The sequence below is a fragment of the Artemia franciscana genome, chromosome 21 (genome assembly GCF_032884065.1).
Source record: "Artemia franciscana chromosome 21, ASM3288406v1, whole genome shotgun sequence".
NCBI lineage: Eukaryota > Metazoa > Arthropoda > Branchiopoda > Anostraca > Artemiidae > Artemia > Artemia franciscana.
In genome coordinates, this window is record NC_088883.1 from 26,942,449 (window position 1) to 26,965,373 (window position 22,925).

The 22,925-nt window shown below is 36.3% G+C and overlaps 1 protein-coding gene across 2 annotated transcripts in view; it reads right to left on the bottom strand.

Annotated features, from left to right (window-relative positions):
• LOC136040629 (transcription cofactor vestigial-like protein 4) overlaps positions 1 to 22,925 on the bottom strand; it is a 114,553-nt gene that overhangs the window by 62,067 nt on the left and 29,561 nt on the right. Inside the window, exon 1 of one of the 2 annotated variants that reach the window (XM_065724905.1) lies at positions 10,827 to 11,051. The exons of the other annotated variant lie outside the window; for it this stretch is intronic. Within the exon in view, the coding sequence (XP_065580977.1) occupies positions 10,827 to 10,941 (115 nt within the window). The 5' untranslated portion in view covers positions 10,942 to 11,051. Of the gene's footprint in view, positions 1 to 10,826; positions 11,052 to 22,925 lie in introns of those variants that run through there. 2 annotated transcript variants of the gene reach the window in all.

Genomic DNA, 22,925 nt, shown 5'->3' on the forward strand with positions numbered 1-22,925 from the left:
GTCATGAATCGCGTTTACTTAGATGGTTCTGGGCCTTCCCCCAACACCCCATCCGCAACCAGATCGTTAGAAATTTTTCCAATTCTAACCATATACTGAAACTTAAAATATACAATTCTGACGTTAAAATTATTGCAATTGGACAGGCCCCCAAATGAAAACATTTAATTATAAAAAATACAGGTAAACCATTTAATTAAGTGAGTGACAAAAATATACTTTAAAAATGCCGGAATATTTTTGCTTGAAGTTCGGAAGCCTTTATCAAAGAAAAAAATGGAGGATAGAATATAAAAGAAAATATAATAGAAAAAAAAAGAAAATAAAATTAGAAGAAAGACGAAGCAGTTGAAAATAGCTTAGTCTAGTATTTCTGCCTTACTTTCAAACAGTTCGTGGTAACGAACTGTAGCAAGGAGCGATCCGGCTCAATAGTAACCAAAACTCTAAAAAATTGAATTTTGATATCAATAGTTACATCAAAAGAATCGCATTTTAATGCTGATTTTAAATATATAAGTTTCATTAAGTTTAGTCTTAGCCATCAAAAGTTACGAGCCTGAGAAAATTTGCCTTATTTAGGAAAATAGGGGGAAACACCCCCTAAAAGTCGTAGGATCTAAAATGACACCATCAGATTCAGCGTATCAGAGAACCCTACTGTAGAAGTTTCAAGCTCTTATCTACAAAAATGTGGAATTTTGCATTTTTTGCCCGAAGACAAGTCACGGGTGCGTGTTTATTTGTTTGTTTTTTTTTTTTCCAGGGGTCATCGTATCGACCACGTGGTCCTAGAATGTCGCAAGAGGGCTCATTCTAACGAAAATGAAAAGTTCTAGTGCCCTCTTTAAGTGACCAAAAAATTGGAGGGCATCTAGGCCCCCTCCCACGCTCATTTTTTTCCCAAAGTCAACGGATCAAAATTTTGAGATAGCCATTTTGTTTAGCATAGTCGAAAATCATAATAACTATGTTTTTGGGGATGACTTGCTCCCCCACAGCCCCTGGGGGAGGGGTTGCAAGTTACAAACTTCAACCAGTGTTTACATATAATAATGGTTATTGGAAAGTGTACAGATGTTTTCAGGGGGATTTTTTTGGTTTTGGGGGTAGGGTTGAGGGAGGGGGCTATGTGGGAGGATCTTTCCTTGGAGATATATGCCATGGGGGAAAAAAATTCAATGAAAAGGGCGCAGGACGAATCTGGTCACGTTAGAAAAAAACGTCAAATTAAGAGCTTAATATACAATGCTGGGTGTTCGGAGCCTCTCTATTATGGAGTATAATTTGAAAATAACACAACTATACGAGCGATAAAACATATATACCACAACCATAACTCAACTAACGAAAGAACTGCTAAGAGATAACACAACTATAAAGCGAAAACAGGTGAAAACTAACGGGAAAATAAACGAACTAAGAGGTGGAAGGGGCCCAGAGAAAAAATATAATCCTTTTTCAATTTTGAGCCTAACTTCCGCAAAGGAGTAATAATGTCAGAAGCTCCGAAATACCGAATTATTTTCTTTTCAAACAGTTCGTGGTAAGGAACTGTAGTAAGGGGCGACCCGGCTCAATAGTAAACGAAACTCTAAAAAACGGAATTTTGATGCTAAAAGATACATCAAAAGATTCGAATTTTTACGCTGATTCTAAATATTAAGTTTCAATTAATTTAGTCTTTGTCATCAAAAGTTACGAGCCTGAGAAAATTTGCCCTATTTTGGAAAAAAGGGGGAAACATCCATTAAAAGTCACAGAATCTTAACGAAAATCACACTATCGTATTCGGTATATCAGAGAACTCTATAGCTAAAATTTCAAGCTCCTATCTAAAAAATGTGGAATTTTGTATTTTTTGCCAGAAGACAAATCACGGGTGCGTGTTTATTTATTTGTTGTTTTTTTTCCCAGGGGGCATCTTATCGACCAAGTGGTCCTAGGATGTCGCAAGAGGGCTCATTCTAACGGAAATGAAAAGTTATAGTGGCCTTTTAAAGTGACCAAAAAATTGGAGGGCAAATAGGCCCCCTCCCATGCTCATTTTTTCCAAAAGTCGACAGATTAAAATTTTAAGATAGCCATTTTGTTCAGCATAGTCGAAAACCATAATAACTATGTCTTTGGGAATGACTTACTCCCCCACAATCCCTGAGGGAGGGGCTGCAAGTTACAAACTTTGACCAGTGTTTACATATAGTAATGGTTATTGGGAAGTGTACAGACGTTTTCATAGGGATTTTTTGGTTTGGGGGTGGGGTTGATGGGAGAGGGCTTTGTGGGAGGATCTTTCCTTTGAGGAATATGTCACGGGGGAAGAAAAAATCAATGAAAAGGGCGCAGGATTTTCTAGCATTACTATAAAAAAAACAATGAAAAAATAAACATGAAAACGTTTTTTCAAATGAAAGTAAGGAATAGCATTGAAATTTAAAACGAACAGAGATTATTACGCATATGAGGGGTTCTAAAAATACTTTAGCATAAAGAGCGAGGTATTTAGGAGGAGATAGATACCTCGCTCTTGATGCTAAAATATTTTTAGTGATTTCAACTATTTATTCTACGGCCTTTTTGATTCAGGGGTCATTCTTAAAGAATTGGGACAAAACTTACGATTTAGTGTAAAGAGCGAGGTATTAACGAGGGTACAAACCCCCTCGTACACATAATAAAAATATAAGAATATAAAAGTTTGTTACGTAAGTTAATTCTTAAGTTACGTATATTTTTTACTAATAAAAACGTTCGTTGAATATTAAAAGTTCTAGTAGCCTTTTTAAGTAACCGAAAAATTGGAGGGCAGCTAGGCCTCCTTCCCCACCCCTTATTTCTCAAAATCGTCAGATCAAAACTAAGAGAAAGCCATTTAGCCAAAAAAAAAATAATATACTAATTTCATTTCAATAATTTATGTGCGGAGAGCCAAAATCAAACATGCATTAATTCAAAAACGTTCAGAAATTAAATAAAAAAAACTAGTTTTTTTTAACTGAAAGTAAGGAGCGACGTTAAAACTTAAAACGAACAGAAATTACTCCGTATATGAAATGGGTTGTCCCCTCCGCAGTCCCACGCTCTTTACACTAAAGTTTTTAATTGTTTTAAAAAGTAGAATTGTGGCAAAGAGTCAAACAATTAAGGAGCGACAGTAAAACTTAAAACGAACAGAAATCACTTCGTATATAAAAAGAGGCTGCTTCCTCATCAACGCCTCGCTCTTTACGCTAAAGTTTGACTCTTTATCTCAATTCTTCTTTTTAAAACAGTAAAAAAAAACTTTAGCGTAAAGAGCGTGGGACTGCGGAGGGGACAACCCATTTCATATACGGAGTAATTTCTGTTCGTTTTAAGTTTTAATGTCGCTCCTTACTTTCAGTTAAAAAAACTAGTTTTTTTTATTTAATTCATAAAGGCTTATTCGGGCATGTTTTGAAATATATTTTTATTGTCTTAATTAAAAGTTTTACCGGTTATTTATATATCTAAATATTTTCATTTTATCGAAAATGTTTTCTAAATCTTTCCTACCCATAAAATCTGAAGAATTTTTCAAAACATTTAAAAAGTGACAAAATAAAACGGTTTTTGTTTTCAAACAAAGTTCAAAAGGTAATATCCAGGAATTCCAAGAGGAAGAAGAATCTAATTTTCCAAGATTACATTCCAAGGCTTGATTAGATGCCAGGAGTGGTCTTAGAAAGTTTTTGGAATTCCTTTCCCTTAGAACTGTCCAGAGGAATCTGTCTCTTTTACTTTTTTTTTGACAAATGGGCTACGCACTGGCGTAGTTTGGTGCACTCAGGAGATCCAACTATACACAGTGGCCTAAACTAGGAGAGGGAGACATTATCCCCACCAAGATTTTGAAGAAGAAATTCAGAATTCTCATTGAAAAACTCTTTTCTCGTATTTTCATTGAAAAAATTGAAAACAATAAATAACCCCCATAGATTTCGAAAAATACGCTCTTCCACCCCCAATTTGTGTGAATTGGCGCCACTGACTATAGATCAGGACACTTACTCCGAGGCAAAAAGTTGAGCCCACTTACGATAGACAGTAACTTTTCCCTTATTCTTTACACTTGAAAAATAATGTTCAGGACCAACTGCGGCCAATCTTGTTAATAAAACCCAAATTACACACAAAACAGTACCAAATAATGCCTCTTTTGCGCAATTTGGTGAGATGAGATAGATTCAACCCTGTTTTCAATAAGCTTATTTGTAATTAATTTTTTTGTGATTCTTGGCGTTGAATAGGCAATTGAGCTGTGTTCAAAAGCACTTATTGAAACTTATCGCAAAGAATTAGTGACTTATTGTGCTTTAAAGTTTAATAAACTCCAACTTGTTCTTTTTCAGATAGAAAATACTTGGTAGCTATCAGTAATAGCATTTTTGGTTAATGACAAATTTGCAAAATGTTTTTTTTCAAAAAATTCATTTTTATGACCAAACCACGTTCTATCAGGGCCGTATCGGATTTTTTCCGGGGGGGGGGGCAAAAATCTCTAAAAAACGCATCAAAAATTTTATAAAATTCTATTTTTGTTACATTTTACGAGTCGGACAAACATTTCGGTTGGGGAGGGGGGAAAACCATCTGGATACGGTCTTGCGTTCAATAGAACAATAACTAATTTAATCCATAAACTTTTGCAATAAGATCTGTTAAACGCGGGCAGAACAGTCAGAGGGAAGATTTAAAGCATATTTTTTGTTAAATTAGGAAAGAGGAGAAGCTTGGAGGAGCGATTTTGTATCTAGATTCGGCAAAAAAAATCAACGTAACAGTAAAATAATAAAAAAAAATAATACTTAGGAGCAAGATGTATCGTATTGGGCTTTTCATTGACCCGGCCTTTGAGCAACAGGAATTTTTTTGGCACCAAAATGTTCAAAAAATTCCCTTGATAACATATCCAAAATCGGCCAAAACTAGCCGTGCAGAAATACCCTTTTCTAGGAAAAGGGGACCTCAAATTTAAATTCCTGCAATATTTTCTGGATTGAAGGATCGTTTCCTATTAATTAAAGTCCGGGAATATCGCAAATGATACCAGAATTGAAAAATTCCATCACTTAGTAGCCCATTTCCACTCTAGGTAAGGCCAGAAGGGGTAAAAATACCATTTGTGTTATTATAAAAAAAATGGGTATAATTGAAAAATAGGGTACTAAGTGATGGAATGTTCACATTGAAAACTGTATGGAATTAGTGCTCAAAACTTCACTTTTTTTCCAGGTATTTTTAGGTCGGGGTCTGAGCTTGAAGATTGTGTTCTTGATGACCAAGTGATTACCGCTTACCAGTGGTAACTTAGGTTCGAATCTTAGACAATACAAAATATTGTCTTAAAGAAGACTAAAAATCGATAGTAATAAAAAAAATTAAAGATCGTGTTCAAAATGGACGAAAAAGTAGCAACTATTTTTTTTTCAAGAATATATGATGAATGTGTATTTTAGTGAGGGAGTGAATATAGATAAAGGGGTGAGTTTTCTCACAAGGGCAAAAATACATACATTACAATGTAAAGTTTACAACGAAAGTAAAACAGTTCAAAATTTTGTTTATTTTTATTCATGTCTTTTAGTTTTACTGCTGATGATGAACACTGTATATGTGTTCGAAATATCCAGTTAAATAATTTAATATATGTTCACTGTCAATTGAAAGGTTTCATCCCTATTTTGAACTGTTTTACTTGCGTCATGGAAAGGCAGTGTGGTCTTCGAAGTTATCAAAGTTTACAACTTAATATTATGGCTCTATATTTACATTAGCCAATGGAAAAAAGGTATAGAATACAGCATTGGACTTTACAGTCCTTACGGGCAGTGATGATCTCCGTTTCATGGCCCTTCAGTCAGGAAGTGTAATGAGGGGTTGGGGGTCAGCCATCCTGTGCTTTCGCACAACCTTCCCCAGATTTCTCCAGGTACCCATTTGGTGCTGGGTCGACTCTGGCTGAGCTTGCAGTCACGCCAGTGACCCCCGGTCCAAGCCAAATAACCAGCGATAAAATAGTGAAAGCCACAAATAAACTTAAAAATAGAAGAACCGACATTTTCGTAATTTCAAAATATTAATTTAACAAGGTTTCCGTATAACTCACACCCGCATTCAACTCAGGTCACCTCAACTCCATCCCCGTATAACCTACGCTAAATGGGGGTTGAGTTCAATTAGGGCTGAACTGAACGGGGCTTATGCCATTTAACAGTAGTCAACGACCATTCCTGGAAGCGCCTTCCTCTAAAAAATAATGGCTTCTGGTAGAGGGGGGAGTATGATAATTTATAAAGGTGTTGAGGGTTAAAAAAATTTCTTTCAATTTTAGGGGGTTACCAGAAGATTTTCGTGAGATGAATGTCCAGCCAGACATTGCAAGGAAACCGTTTACCTGTTTCCGTACTCAGTATGATCGACAAATAAATAAACATAATAAATTATATTTACATGAAAATCAAGGTTAGCACACTTTCCTCTTTATTTTTCTATTAAAAGGAACAAGGAACAAACGGAATTCAATTTTCCTGGAATTGAAGTTTCTCTGGTGCTTAGAAAGGACCATTTTATTACTCACGCTGTATTATTCAATTACTTGATATCCATGATCCTAACTACAGCAGGGGCGTATGCAGGACGTATGCCTTTGGGTCCAGGCCCCCTCCCGAAATCCTAAATTTTGGGGCACTTATTAATCAAGTTACGAAGTAATTTTTACCCCCCCCCCCCGCCCCAATCAAAATTCCTTCGAACGTTCCTGTACCTAAGTATAGGCTACCTGTGAATACAAGTTAACGTAAATCTATTTTTATACAGTAAAACAAAAGTGCAAAAAATCTGATTGATAGGAATCGGTCTGAGCAATGTAAAGAATTCCTCTGGGAGATCTATAAGCCATCCAGGCGACATCAAGTATGGAACCTTTAAAAAATAAAAAGTTGGCAAGTCGTGAACTAACTAAAGATTCAAGACGGTATCTAAGCGACTTTTTTACCAGCCCACTTTATTTTTGAGTATAAATAGGCCTAAATAACGCCAAATAAAGTACTTTCAGTACCCGTGTCACCAAGAACATACGCAAAGGGACCTCAGGATCCGCACCCTCCAAAATCCTACATAATCCAAGTTTCTGTGTACGTGCCTAGGACAAATAATACTTGGACCTATTTGAACAAACTAATTAATTTGTTGGTAGATTGTATCATACCTGCAGACAAGGGTTTGAAGTAAGGATCACGCATATATGCATCAATTTTACAAGGGGCGGGGTCTTCAAAACTCCACAAAACAGCCAATATCAGGGCCAGCATCCAGGATTCGGGGGGAGGGTCCAAAACACTTTTAAAAACGCATCAAAATTTATTTATTATAGGATCAAGCATATATACAGCAATTTTACAAGGGATGGGTCTTCAAAACTCCACAAAACAGCCAATATCAGGACCAGCATCCAGGATTCGTGGGGGGGGGGCGTCCAAAGCACTTTTAAAACGCATCAAAATTTATTATTATAGGATCAAGCATATATACAGCAATTTTACAAGGGGTGGGTCTTCAAAACTCCACAAAACAGCCAATATCTGGGCCAGCATCCAGGAATCGGGAGGGGGGTGTCCAAAGCACTTTTAAAAACGCATCAAAATATATTTCTATTCACTTTTATTATGTTTTTACGAATCGAATCCACCCCCTGGATATGGCCTTGGTCAATATAAACAAATATAAATAACAGATTGAAAATCCATGTTCTCTACACTTTTGACATTGACTATTGATTTCACAGTATGGCAAAACTGTATACAGGGGTAATTCACGAAAATATAGAGGGGAAAGGATGTTCTTAAATTTTTCTTAATGAGAATACAAAAAAAATTCAAAGTGTTGGAGAAACAATTATGAATTTCTTCGATTTTTTCATTAAAAATACATTTTTTTCAAAATCCAGGTAGCAATTACCTCCTCCTAATTGGAGCCCCTGTGTGTATAATCCATACCATAGTAAAAGTGACTAATCAGTTTAATTATATTAGCTTGGGCTGACAGAAGCCACAAAAACATAGGCTATTTAAACACCAAAAAGCTATTAAATACCAGAAACCAGCAAAAACCAAATCATAGAAACCACCAAAAAAGATATTGAAAAAAGACAAAAGACATCTTGAGACCAAGTTGTACAGGTAGTTTCCATCACGAAGTTGTATCTGCCAAATGTTGGTAAAGATAATTATCCAAACGGTAACTCAGTTAAGTCACGTATACTATAATTACTATTTTGAAGTGCCTCTCTAATTATTTTCATTATCATATTCATTATTCCTTTAACAGGTTTCAGGTCAAACAAAGGGTCAAGTAACTTCAATAATAAAACTGCAAAAAATACAGATAAAACATTTTTCAGCAGCCCAGTACACTATAAAAAATTAATTTCGTGCCAAATTTTCGTCAGAACTCAAACCGTTACAAAAAAATGATCCTTTCCTTTTGCTGAAATTGAATTCATCATGAATTGATTTTGCTGAAATTGAATCAGCCATCAGAATTCAGAAATAAGCATTGATTTCCAGCAAAAATTTTGTCGGAACCTAAGCAGTTCCAAAAAAAATCGGATTTTTTTGTTGAAATTGTCAGTCGGAACGGTCAGCTAAATTCAACTAGCAGAAATTTTTGTCGGAACTTAAGCGGTTCCAAAAAAAAAAAATCTGTTTTTTTTTTTTGAAATTGTCGGAAAGGTCAGTTAAATTCAACAACAAAAACTGAAAAAAAAATTCACATACTAGAAAATTTCATATATTCCAGAGCATAGCTAAAGCCTGACACAATGATAAGGGAAATACACTCCTGGAACAGCACATTCGACTCCAACAGATCACTCAAACGGGTTTGAGAAACAGTAGCCTTAGCCTGCACTTATTTACGCCTTTGAGATACCTCCTTAAAAAGATCCTAATCCCCTCCAGTACCCGTGGGGCAGGGTTGACAAACGGTTGATTTTTTCAATAATCCAGTGATTTATGAGCAAATTTAGCTTTTTTTTTGTTTAGGCAATATTACAACCCTGCATGCGGTCTATTCACCAAGATATGCAGGACAGATGAAAAAGCCAGGAATATACTAGGAGCCTCAGAAGGTAGGGTAAAGAGTTACAAATAAGGATAAATCCATTTATTAGACAATGGTAATTCACACAAAATACTGTATGTTTTGGTCGTATATACAGTGACCGCCATCAACAGAAATACTGTTTTGCTGAAATACATAACTGTATTTCTGCTGGAGAAATACTCTCACGAATTTCAGCAGAAGAGTATTTCTGCTGATGACGGTTACTGTACATGTGACCGAAACACCCAGTGTTTTGTGTGAATTATCGCTGTCTAGTAAATGGATTTATCCCTATTTGTAACTCTTTATCCTATCTTTTGGCTCCTAGTATACTCCTGGTTTTTCACCTGTCCTGCATATCTTGGTGAATAGACCTGCAAGCAGGATTGTCAGTGATTTGTTTAGTTGATTTTTTAGATGCTTATTTGAACTTTTATTTATCGTTATGGAAAGGTAGTGGGGTTTCCGAAATTACCAATGACAAGTTATTTCGCCTCTGTGAGAGATAGAGCGCAACGATTTTGGCAAGTAACCAAGCACGTATCCAAAATTTATGTCGCGGGTAGAGGAGCGATAGTAAAATTACGGGGGGGGGGGGGGGGGTAGGCCAAAAACAACAAACAAATCCTAACAATTTAAATAAGAAGTGCCCAAAAATCAGGAGAATTTGGAATTTCGGGAGGGGGTTGGACCGCTTACCCCTTTGTACGTCCCAGTCTGTAGCTAATCTAAAATTTAATGATGCTTCTTTATGAGCCTAACAAGGGACCAGATTTTACGACAAGTCTCAGGAGTGGGAAAAATCCCATGTAAGTTTCCAGATATGAAGCACACGGCCTATGCATTCAGTAACCTAATTAGGCCCATTTCACATTTTTGTTAAGGTCTATTACTGTTTAGAAATATGAACAAAAAGAAAGAAATCTGCCCTTAGATTCTCCATTCAATGGTTCTTCCAAACTCGTTAATCTTTGCCGTCACTGTTTAATCCCCCCCCCCTTCCCCTAATGAGACTAGATATAGCCAAAAGTAAACCAACAGAAGTTTGCTGTTTATATTCAAATAGGCCTTATTTGGCATTATGAACCAATTATTGATGAAATATAGGCACAAAATATAATAGCAAACCCACAAAATCGAAAAACTTTTGCATATAGCCTAGGGCTATATCTATCCCCACTAAGGTGGACAGGGGCTCAGGGACACAATTGCTACAGCAGCAGCTAATATTTAGAAAGAAAATTAAACGGATGATGCAATGGCACTTTTATTTTTTCCACTGTTATTTTTGTCCAATAAAATTTTGTCCCTCATCTTCCTTAACATGGCCTTTTTTCCAAGCATTCCTTAACCAGTGGCTTCAATTCATCAAATGGGTTGAGGGATGAAAAAAAATGTATTTTTCCAAATCCAGAAAGGATTATTTTGTCGGATTCTTCGATTTTTTCAATGACAATGTAATTGAAAATATCTTTTTTCGATGAAGATTAAAAAAAGGCACTTTTCGAATCTTGCCCCCCCCCCCAATTGCCCCGCCTGCTCTTAGCGACGTTCCCGTTTATTTATGATAATCACTCAAGAGTTCACTTTTGATGGCACTAAGCATTGATTCTACAACTGTATAACTTCAGGTTTTATAAATAAACTCCAATTCATACAAAACGATTTAGCCTATTACTAGGCCATAGGACTAGTAGCCTTACCATCGTCTGACCAGGGCTGCCAAAAAGTCTTATTAGGTTTAGTTACAGATGGCCCTTCACCACTTTTAGCCATTATGGCTATATCTGCCACATTTTGGCATAAAATTCTGAGCATTTAGCCAATAAATCTCACATAACCCTCAGCACAACACTTATAACAATAAATTATCCTCAATTATTCCTTCCAATAAACAATGTTGTCAACATGAGAGCAGTGATGATACTGAGTTCCATAAAACACCTGTAGCTCGAAGTGGGAGGGATCTTACCTATGATTGGTCAGTATTTTTGGCGCCAAAATTCAATGATGTTTTGGGCGGCAAATTTGAAATTAAACCCAGGTAGCTAATAGCACGAGCTGGAGTAATAAAAACAGGGTTTGGGGTAGTCCTAAATTAGACCTTCATTTTAATATCCAAAATATGCCTTTCGCCGCTACATTTTTTGTTCCTAGTCTGGTGTAATTTATTAGGGATGAATTTTTATGACCGAAAATTGGTTTCTTTATTCAAAATTGCTATCTTCAAAAAATTAACGGATTGTTAGCGAAGAGGATCGTAAAATAATAGTTATAATCTCATGTGTCTTAAATATGCGAAACTTCCAAAACAGCTGTATTTCTTTCCACTGTACGTGTAAACAACTTTTTAGTCTTTCACTTTTGACAAAAAATTTTGAAATTTTCATTCATTTGTGTCCAATTCAAGGGCTCTTTTAAAAGTTTGTAAATTCCGTTCTAAGTCAGGCTAACATTCATAAGGAGATTTGTACTAATACCGAGATTCAGCTAGCAGTAATTTCAGCCAATCAGACTATAACTATAATTTTCTGATTGGCTGAAAAATTCTGCCAAAATTCTGACTGGCGAAAATTACTACTACAACTCACTGCAGCACCAAGCCGCCCGAGTCCAACAGAGCTACGCACGCTCTTCCTCCCTTCCAATCTATTCAAAGTCCCCCTCTTTACACCCTCGAAGGGAGTTCCAGTTTCTTTCTTTCCTTATGACATCCTTATTGCTTCATTGCTTTCGGTATAATGAAAATAATACTAACTGAACGCATAAGTGAAAAATCCCCTCCCCCCAAAGTTATTCAAACAAATATTCTGAGTAAATTTGAATAAATTAAGAAAGCGTTCATAACCAAACAATTATACCAAGAAACACCCCATTTCTAAGAGCTGTGCCCAAGGAAAACTTCTTTGAAACAAGGTATAAAACATACTTTTCCACGGGCTTATCCCATGAAAAAAAACACCCACTTCCTCCAATCCTCTCCTGATAAAATCCAAGCTAGGTACGAATAAGCTATTTAAGAAACAAATTTCTAGATCTCTGGAGTGTATTCAGAATCTAAGCTTGTCCCTACCAATTTTAGGGAGATCTTCATTGTTATATTTAATGTTACTACTACTATTAAGAAATTAACTTACTGCAGCAGAAAGCCACCAAAGGCTAATACTCTCTTCTCCTTGACTTAATATTTCAGTCTCTTTCACACCCTTCCACACCCTTGCAGTCTCTCACAATCACCCCGCACCCTTACAGTCTCTTTCACACCCTTACAGTTCTTTTGAAACCAGATGCAGTGGCACATCAGCTTTTGCCCCTCCCCCTCCTAGATTTCAAAAATGCTTTTTTGGCATTTTATTGAAAAACACAATTTTATAGAATTTTCATTGAAAAAAAAAATTCCTTCCTTTGAATTTTGACAATATTTTGTATGAGGCACGGGGGGGGAGACAGGGCGGATCTATAATAAAATCTTGGGGGAGGTCCAATGTGACAAAGGTGCCAGTAATTGACCAAATTGACAAATTTATTCTATAGAATAGAGTGAAAAAAGAAGAAAAAACAGGGAAAGAGAGCACCAGAAAAGATCTTAGGGGGAGACTAATCAAGATTTTGCCCCGGGCGCAAGAGAGGCCAGAACCACCAGTGTCTACAGTTGAGACGAATAAAAATCATACACTCAAGCACTGCAAAATTTAGAATAGCATAATTGGCATGGAAACCAAACAGTTTGTGTGGTGTGACCGAGATATTTAAAATTATCTGGGGTCAAAAACCAGGCTTTAACCAATTCTCCCAGAAGAAGTTTTGATACACAGTCCGTGAACTGCATAGTTTAAGACAAGTCCATGGGCGTAGTTAGGGGGTAAGGGTTGGCAGTATCCCCTAAAAACCCATACACTCCCTCCCTTTTTACATGAGAAATCCACCAATGCGAGTTTCGAGTTAAGCTACGATAGAAGGGTAACGTCCCTTCTAGCTGGTTGGCTAGTCCCCGTGGGAAATTCCATAACTACGCCCATAGGAGATACCAGGGGCAGATCTGGAGCAAAATCTTGGGGGTGGGGGTTCAATGTGACAAGGGCACCAATAAGCAGAATCTTGGGGGATCAATACGACAAGGGCACGAATTATTGACTAAATTGAAAAAAACTATTTTTAAAAAAGTGAAAAACAGATAAAACAAGGAAAGAGGACACCAAAAAAACTTGGGGGGACCCCCTCCCCGCCTGGATCCACCAGTGAGGGGGTCCTCTCTCAATTGGATTCCCATATCATATCTTTTATTATCTCGTTTTATGGGCTTTTAAAGTAATAAATCAAAAATTAAAATAATTCTGGCATATAATAAATAAATTAAAACTATCCTAGCAGAATATAGAATTATACTTAATGAAACACAATACTGAGAAAACAAAAAAGCAAAATTGGACTAATCTTTCCATTCTGAGCCCCCCAGGGATAACATCAACAAATCAAATTTCCCTCATACATCTTCTTCTCTTTTATCCCTTCATTGCAGAATAAAATAGATTCTCTTACAGGGGAAAATTGATTCCAGAATAGGAGCGAAAATACATAATATCGACTGTCTCCCCTGTCAGGTAAGTTAGAAATTATTCGGTTGCATGGCAACACTGATCAATGATCTGAGATAGAAATCTCTAACATCTTTTAGACACTAAGAAAATTTCATCTCTATTAGAGGGGCTCAAAACTCCGTTACTTAAAAACTAATTCAAATGCAAAGAAACAGAGTTTAAGTGTAAAAACGATGTGATTAAAAAAAAATGTACATATGGGCTCCTTAGCCCTTACAAGCAGTTTGAAGCCCACATGCAAAAAATGCATTTTTTTGGGGGGGAGCATTATCATTAATGTCAGTTTATTTTTTCCCAGGGGCGTTCGTAGCGATCAAGTAGTCCACGAATATCGGGATAGAACAAACTCGAACAGAAATTGAAAGTTCTAGTGTCCTTTTTAGTAGCAGGAGAGATCGCATCCCCCGAAAAAAAAGAAAAAATGCTGCTAGAATAAATCCCTGTGAAAACTTCGAAAATGGTGACCCTAAAATCTTTTTTCATTATTTGAGATCTCCCCTGCAATGTTTTAAGGGATTGCGGTCCAGTGGTCCGAGAATTTCGGGATAGAACAAACTCAACAGAAATTGGAAGTTCTAGGGCCCTTTTTAGTAGCAGAAGAAACCACATCCCCTAAAAAAAAAAAAAAAATACCAAAAAAATTGCTGGTAGAAGACCTCCCCGTGAAAATGATGACCCTAAAATCTTTTCTTCATATTTGAATATTTAAGATCTCCCCTAAATTAATATGAGGGGTCTACTTTTCCGGGAGGATTATCATTCAGGGATGAAACGGGAACATATTTTAAAACGAGAGCTGAATGTGGGGTGAGGGTATTGATTACCCCCCCCCCCTCAAATTTAGAAAAGCCGTGAACAACAGTTCGTGATAACAAAGGTTCGTGATAACAATGGTTCGTGAGAAACCATTGTCATTAGGAACCAAAAGACCAGAAATGAAATTTTGATTACAATTTTGATTTGCACAAATCGATTTTACATTTTATGTTAATTACGTGTTTTCTTTTAATATGAATGTGTTTTAAATATGTTTTGTATGTTTTAGATTTGGTCACTAACAGCTATGGACATATGAACATTAGTGTAATTTTGAAAAGTGGTTAAAATCCTTCAAAAACGGTGCAATCTTGATTTTTTTAAAAAATGAGAGAAATTCAAAATGTGTAAGAACCCTAAAGCTAGTATCTACAAAAATCCTAAATTTCTACAAAATCCTCACCATAGGTACTGTTTCTCATTGGGTACTTTTCTGTCAAATTAGCTCTATCTGTAGGGTTCTTAAAATTGTGACCCCCCTTCCCTTCACGAAAAACCCGGCGTACTTGCCCGGGCACTACTGAGACCCCCATATTTGAACACATATCTGACACCGAAGGGGGTATGGTATTCCTCCTGGGAAGGTCGAGGGGAGGTCAAATTCTGAAAGAATACATCTTTAGGACATAATTTTTGTTTGTTCCATGGAGCTCCTGCATACCAATCTCAGAGAGACATTCCCCGTCACGTACAAGTACAATAAGTACCGTGAAAGGGTAATAAGTACTCAGAAAAATTTGATTTAAAAATATTTAAGAAACACAAAAAGATATTCAAAACTACACATTTCGGTAAATTCAAATACCGGAAATTACAAGTATATCTTTTTTTTAAGTAAATAGCCTAAAGTAGAATGAACTAGCAAACATCCAATGATGAGTAAATTAAGCCGATTTGAGTGTTGTGCAGTTTACATTGTAGCCGCCTGGCCGAATGGGTTGGTGCGCTAGATTCGGGACCCCTTGTCTGAGAGGATGCGGGTTCGAATCCCGGTGTACCCAATTCTTCGGTTTGGGACGGGGGTCAGTGGCGTGACTCTGTAAGCTTAGCCAGAGTCGACCCAGCTCTAAATGGGTACGTGGAGAAATCTGGGGAAGGTAAACAGGAAGGGTGTGCGAAAGCACAGGTTGGCTGGCCCCGAACCCCCCATTGCACTTCCTGGCTGAAGAGCCAAGAAACGGATATCAGCACCGCCGGTACGAACTGTAAAGTCTAATGCCGTATCTTTTACCTATTTACCTTTACCTATGGACAATAAGGTGTACAGCATAACAATTTATAGAGTAATAATCATAAACATAGCCATAAAATTTGTTAATTCTTGAAACTGTTGGAGAGGGCAAACGAAAATCTGGGGACAAAATTAGGTCTAAATAGACGAAATAAGGGCAATTTAGAGAAAAACGCGTGCTAGGTTGCCATACGTTAAACTGAGATCAAATTACAGTTACTATAACCTTTCCGTGATATTCTGCATTGAAACTGTAATCTGTATAGGCATTAGCCGGTGCAGCAAATGTCCAACCCTTTGGGGAGGGGGTAACCGATATTTCTAGATCACCTTTCATTTCTTCCAGGGGGATTTTCTGTGGGGTTTCCTTAGCTGATGTGACTTTACATATTTAAACAAAATTCATCAACAGCTACAACCTAGTAAAGAGTGAACCAAAGACCACAGTAATCAACAGTTTAAAAATACGTTTTGAAAAACGTTTTTCACTTAGAGAAAATTCAGGAATAGTAAATTCTATATAATAATAATTAATAATAATAATAATGTATTCCAGAAAAAGCCCGTAGGCCATAGGAAATTTACATAAGAAAAACAAACAACAAATTAAGTAAAATAAATTAATACTATTTAAAGAAAACGCTCCCGATGTGCCGCTGCAATCCTTACAAACCTTGCTATCCTTTTAATACTCAGGAAATTTGTCTCTTTCATTCTATCTACCATCCATATCTCATTCAACTTTTCTTTACCATACATCTCTCGCCTCCATTCATTCAATTCGACACATCCACATTATGTTTATATATATGTTTAATTTTAATAGTAAAAGTTTATTGCGATAACTAACTTGAAAGAGGGCTTTGAAAGAGAGCTTGAAACCCCTTAAGTGGAGCAGTGGATTTAAATGGAAATTGCACCACTGGAACCACCATTGCTGAATACTCTTTGCAGTCCCACGCCTGCAGTCCCACGCTTGCAGTCCCACGCTTTTGCACGCTTGCAGTCCCACGTCTTGAACAACAAGGAAAATCACTTTTTCTGCTTAGGTATCACTGATGCACCTGCTTTTTCCAGTTTATTTTTTTCGCAGGGATGATTACATAGATCCAATGATTTTAGAATATTAGGAGAGGGCTCATTTGAACAGGAATCATAATATATAGCGCCCTTTTCAGTAACAAGAGATCGCACCTTTTTCAGAGGGCCTTTTTCTGCCGTTATATACCACAAAACATAAATTTTTGCCCAAGGTTGCGAAAATTCAGGGGAGTACAATTTCTAAGATAGTCAAACAATTGTCTATAATCCTACATCGGAGGATTGAAGCCCCCTCCCCTCTCTCTTGAAGAAAAGGCAAATCGGACTTATGCAAGGGTAGCAGTGATGCGTTCGCTTTTAATTTGTTTCTGTTATTTTTTTGTATTATTTTTTACCAGGACCCAGAAATCTTTAATAATATTTAAAAGTTTAATAAAACATATAAAACAGAAAAATTTAATGCTCATTGAAAAGCTAGTTATATTAGATTCTCTCGTGTACACCCAGTTATTTCCATTCCCAAGATTTTAATTCTAAAGCTGGATATCGATGAGTTATCCATCAAAAGAGATGGCAGTATTTTTCATTCTCTTTTACTTCTACGCCATAGGTTAAGCATCTTAAAAGTTAATTTTGGTAGCTCCATCATAAAGCGCCATATGGCACTAAAATGCCACTTACTGATATCAATCCTGGAGCAGGAATTCCGGGGTGCATAACAGGGGTACCATTTTATTTTCCATGGTAAAAATCCTTCCTTGAATCCCTCCCTCTCTTGTATTAAGTGAAAAAAACGCGCGTTGAAAAAAATCTGTCACGAAAAGAAAGCATTTCATTTATTTGTTTCCATTTTCATGAGTAAAATTGATTTTTTCTTTCTTTGAAACCTCCCAATAATACCAGTAATCCCGCCCATTTGGCTCTTTCTCTATGTGACAATGTTACGCATGTTTCGTGGGGAAGGTTAAGGGGGGTAGGAAGTAACACCTATATTAAACAACAGCCCAAGTTGACCTCTTTGGTGTCTTTGCCAAGTTAATCAGTTCATAAGTTAAACTGGTTAGCAGGCTGGTTAAAATGATCGTTTTCTAAGATTTGTTGTATGTACTAAAAAAAAATCATGCGGAAGTAAACAAAATTTAACTTAAAATGAAAAAAAAAATTACTTTGAAGGTGACAAAAGATACATTAGCCAAATTAACCACAATAACCACAACCCTTTAGTTTGCGATCAGCTCTAAACTTTCTGGGATCGTTCCATGACCCCTGGGCCCATTGGACCTCAAGTTTTTTCAAGAAGGGAAGAAATTAGGGGGTCCAAAAATGAACAAAAAAATGTTTTCCAATTGACATGAAATTTTATTATTAAGTCCCTGTGCCAAATAAACTTGAATGTGTGCTACAAAACTGAATGAAAAATAATTTTCCGCAAGAAAATGGGGCTCCAAAAAGGCCAAACACTATTTTCTGATAGGCTTGAAATTTGCATCTGTAAATTCCTGAGCCAAGGTGACCCTAGTACACAAAAATATTTTATTTTAGGGGCAAGAGCCTCTTGAAAATTTATCCTAAAACTTATTTTTACGATTTGCTTAAGGCCTATACGGGCGAAAAAACTAGCTCAAATAAACTGATTCGTGATATTTCCTATATTTGTGGAATTCTAAAACTGATCTTTGATGGTATTTCCATTGTGCACTAAAGTTGTCATTTTCATGGCAAGTGGCTTTTGACAGAATTTTGAAATAGCTTTCTGCTCCTTTCTGAATTAGTTACTTTTTTTTTTTGCGTCGATATTGTGTTTTCGACAAAAATCAGTAATGTAGACACTACAGCAAGATATGTCAGATACTACCTAAGCGCCATCTAAAACGTCTCTTGTTTCTTCGATTAGGTGTCTCTGTCCCAGTTATTGAATCAATGAGCAAAACGACAAATTCTAAGGATCGTCATTTACATTTTTGGAAGTATTTTTAAATTTTTAATTGAAATATTTATCCCACAGCGGAAAAATTTAAAATTTATTCTTTTCTTATAAGGCTTTAGATCAATTACGTCACATAAAAGCCCCGGAAAATACCATCCCTACGCGGCTGGTTGTTCTCTGATCCCTTTGGACCTTAAAAAAGGACTAGAACTCTCAACTTCTGTTCTAATAGGAACGCTCCAAATTTTCTGAGACCACTAAGTGGAGGTAAGGATGAGGAAGGGGCAGTCCCCCTCCTATACGGAATAAATTCTGCTCATTTTAGACGTTAATGTTACTCTTTACTTTCATAATAATAATGTAGACCAGAAATACTCCTAGAAATAAAAAGGAAATAGATATAAATTTCAAATCTTTTATGCGTTATTTAAAGTTTCTATTGTACTCCAACCAACCCCCCCTTTTTGCTAAAAAATACCCTTTTGCTGGTTCTTGTGTTTCAGGATTTGTTCTTAAGAAACTGGAACAAACAGTCAAACTTTAGCATAAAAGCCAGATATTTAGGAGGGGGACAACAGCTTCACATACAGAATAATCTTTTGACTTTAAATAATTGCTCCTTAATTTCTGTTGAAAAAACTTCTTAATTAATTTCTGGTCGTTTTTCAAGTAACAGCAGTAAATCAGGTTTCTCCTTCATGGAAAATTCCACCCCCTCACGGGAAACTTTTCCTTGGTAAATTTCTCCTCCGTAGAATTCCCCCCATAAAATACCCTCTGAGCAATTCCATCCTCGCTGAAAAATATTACACGTAAGCAATGGGTAAATCTTGTAACATGCAGCTCTTTCCCTAGGGTTGTGTGGTGTAGTTTTATCCCCAAAGGCATAGTTATTGAACCTTTCGACTATGCTGAACTAAATGCTTATCACAAATTTTTACCTGACGACTTCGGAAAAAAAGGGGTGTGGGAGGGGGGTTAACTGCCAGCATTCTTTTTGGTAACTTAAAAAGGGCACTAAGACTTTCAACTTGCGATCAAATGAGCCCTCTCCCGATCTTCTAGGATCATAAGTTGGATACGATCACCCCTGGGGAAGACGTGCAAAAAAACAACAACAAATAAACACGCATCCTCGATTGCCTTTCTTCTAGCAAAAAACGGAAAATTCTTGATTTATGTAAATAGGAGCTTGAAACCTATTCAGTACGGTACCCTCTGAATCCGATGGTGGGATTTTCATTAAGATCACTTGACGTTTCGGGGGTGTTTCTCGCCTTTTTCAAAGAGTGAGCGTATTTTCTCAGGCTCGTAGCTTTTGATGGGTAAAATTATAACTTAATGAATTTTACATATTTTGAATCAACATCAAAATTTGAGTCTTTTTTTATGCCTCTATTGTATTAAAGACTCTATTCTGGTTACTATTGACCCGCATTGCTCTTTGCTTACTGTTCGTTACCACGAGCTGTTTGATACAAACATACTGAATTTTCTTTCCAAATATGCAATACAAAATTATATATTATAATATTATTATATTTTCCGAATCAAACAGTTCGTGGTAACGAACCGGAGCGATCCGGCTCAATAGTAACCAAAACTCTAAATTATTGAATTTTGATATCAATAGCTACATCAAAAGAATCGCATTTTAATGCTGATTTTAAATATATAGGTTTCATCAAGTTTAGTCTTACCCATCAAAAGTTACGAGCCTGAGAAAATTTGACTTATTTAGGAAAATAGGGGGAAACACCCCCTAAAAGTCGTAGGATCTTAACGAAAATGACACCATCAGATTCAGCGTATCAGAGAACCCTACTGAAGAAGTTTCAAGCTCCTATCTAAAAAAATGTGGAATTTCGTATTTTTTGCCAGAAGACAAATCACGGGTGCGTGTTTATTTGTTTGTTTGTTGTTTTCTTTTCTTTTCCCCAGGGGTCATCGTATCGACCAAGTGGTCTTAGAGTGTCGCAAGAGGGCACATTCTTACGGAAATGAAAAGTTCTAGTGCCCTTTTTAAGTGATCAAAAAAATTGGAGGGCACCTAGGCCCCCTCCCACGCTAATTTTTTTCCAAAAGTCAACGGATTAAAATTTTGAGATAGCCATTTTGTTCCACATAGTCGAAAACCATAATAACTATGTCTTTGGGAATGACTTACTCCCCCACAATCCCTGGGGGAGGGGCTGCAAGTTACAAACTTTGACCAGTGTTTACATATAGTAATGGTTATTGGGAAGTGTACAGACGTTTTCAGGGGGATTTTTTGGTTTGGGGGGTGGGGTTGATGGGAGAGGGCTATGTGGGAGGATCTTTCCTTGGAGGAATATGTCACGGGGGAAGAAAAATTCAATGAAAAGGGCGCAGGATTTTCTAGCATTACTATAAAAAAAAACAATGAAAAAATAAACATGAAAACGTTTTTTCAAATGAAAGTAAGGAATATCATTGAAATATAAAACGAACAGAGATTAGTACGCATATGAGGGGTTCTAAAAATACTTTAGCATAAGGAGCGAGGTATTTAGGAGGAGATAAATACCTCACTCTTTATGCTAAAATATTTTTAGTAATTTCAACTATTTATTCTACGGCCTTTTTGATTCAGGGGTCATTCTTAAAGAATTGGGACAAAACTTACGATTTAGTATAAAGAGCGAGGTATTAACGAGGGTACAAACCCCCTCGTACACAAAATAAAAATATAAGAATATAAAAGTTTGTTACGTAAGTTAATTCTTAAGTTACGTATATTTTTTACTAATAAAAACGTTCGTAAAAGTTCTAGTAGCCTTTTTAAGTAACCGAAAAATTGGAGGGCAGCAAGGCCTCCTTCCCCACCCCTTATTTCTCAAAATCGTCCGATCAAAACTAAGAGAAAGCCATTTAGCCAAAAAAAAAAATTAATATACTAATTTCACTTTAATAGTTTATGTGCAGAGAGCCAAAATCAAACATGCATTACTTCAAAAACGTTCAGAAATTTAATAAAAAAAACTAGTTTTTTTTAACTGAAAGTAAGGAGCGACATTAAAACTCCGTATATGAAATGGGTTTTCCCCTCCGCAATCCCTCGCTCTTTATGCTAAAGTTTGACTCTTTGCCACAATTCTACTTTTTAAAACAATTAAAAACTTTAGCGTAAAGAGCGAGGCATTGCGGAGGGGACAAACCATTTCATATACGGAGTAATTTCTGTTCGTTTTAAGTTTTAATGTCGCTCTTTACTTCCAGTTAACAAAACTAGTTTTTTTTTATTTAATCTCCTACCAAAATTAATACTTTTCTATGAATTTTCAGGGAAAAATTTTTTTTAGCTAACACTTTTACAAGCTAGCAAAATTTACAAGGTAAAATAGTTGGCTAACAATTAGAAAGCGGAAGAAAGCCTTAGATACTTATTAACATTTGGCGAAGAAGTATGTTTGGTATTTTCGGAAGGATTAGTCTTGGTATTTTCCTGTTAGGTGGTGCTAGTGACCTAAAGTTAAATTCCCTTTGTAATTCCGTCAATTTAAAAGAGATAGTAAAAATACGAACAACCAAAGGAAATTCTATCCTTGATTTGATTTGCACGAATATGCACGCTTTTAACAGCCCACCTGTCCCTTTGCCTCCCTTAGGTGGAATCTACTATTTTGGTTTATTAATGAGGCCTCTCTCCAGCTTTAATCATACTTTTTTTTGTTACTGAATTCTCTTATCGCCCAATTTCGTATGATGACCTCATTGAATTTGGATCTTGGATTACTAATGAAAACTAGTTGGCTCTCAAGGGGAACAATGACATTAATGTTAAAGTCTCTTATTACCAAAATTTGATATAAAAAAATACATTGATTCCTTCCCTGAAAAAAAAGTAAAAACATGTTCTAATGACAAACCGGACATTATTAGCCAATTGAAAAGGCTAATTAGGACTAAAATGAATCTACTTAAGAATGGTAAAACATCCGAAGCTAACTCACTGCATAAAAAAGGAAATTCACAAATATGCTTCTTCATATTACAAATGTATAAGTCAAAGATTTTTTCCTACTAAGCCAAAACAATGGTATAATAGAATAAAAAAAAAATGCTTAAAAAACATAATTGTATAGATTTTCATTTCCAAGAGGAGCCCTCAGTTACAGCCAATGATATCAACAGATTTCTGTCCTCCATAGTTCAAAGCCTCCCTCCC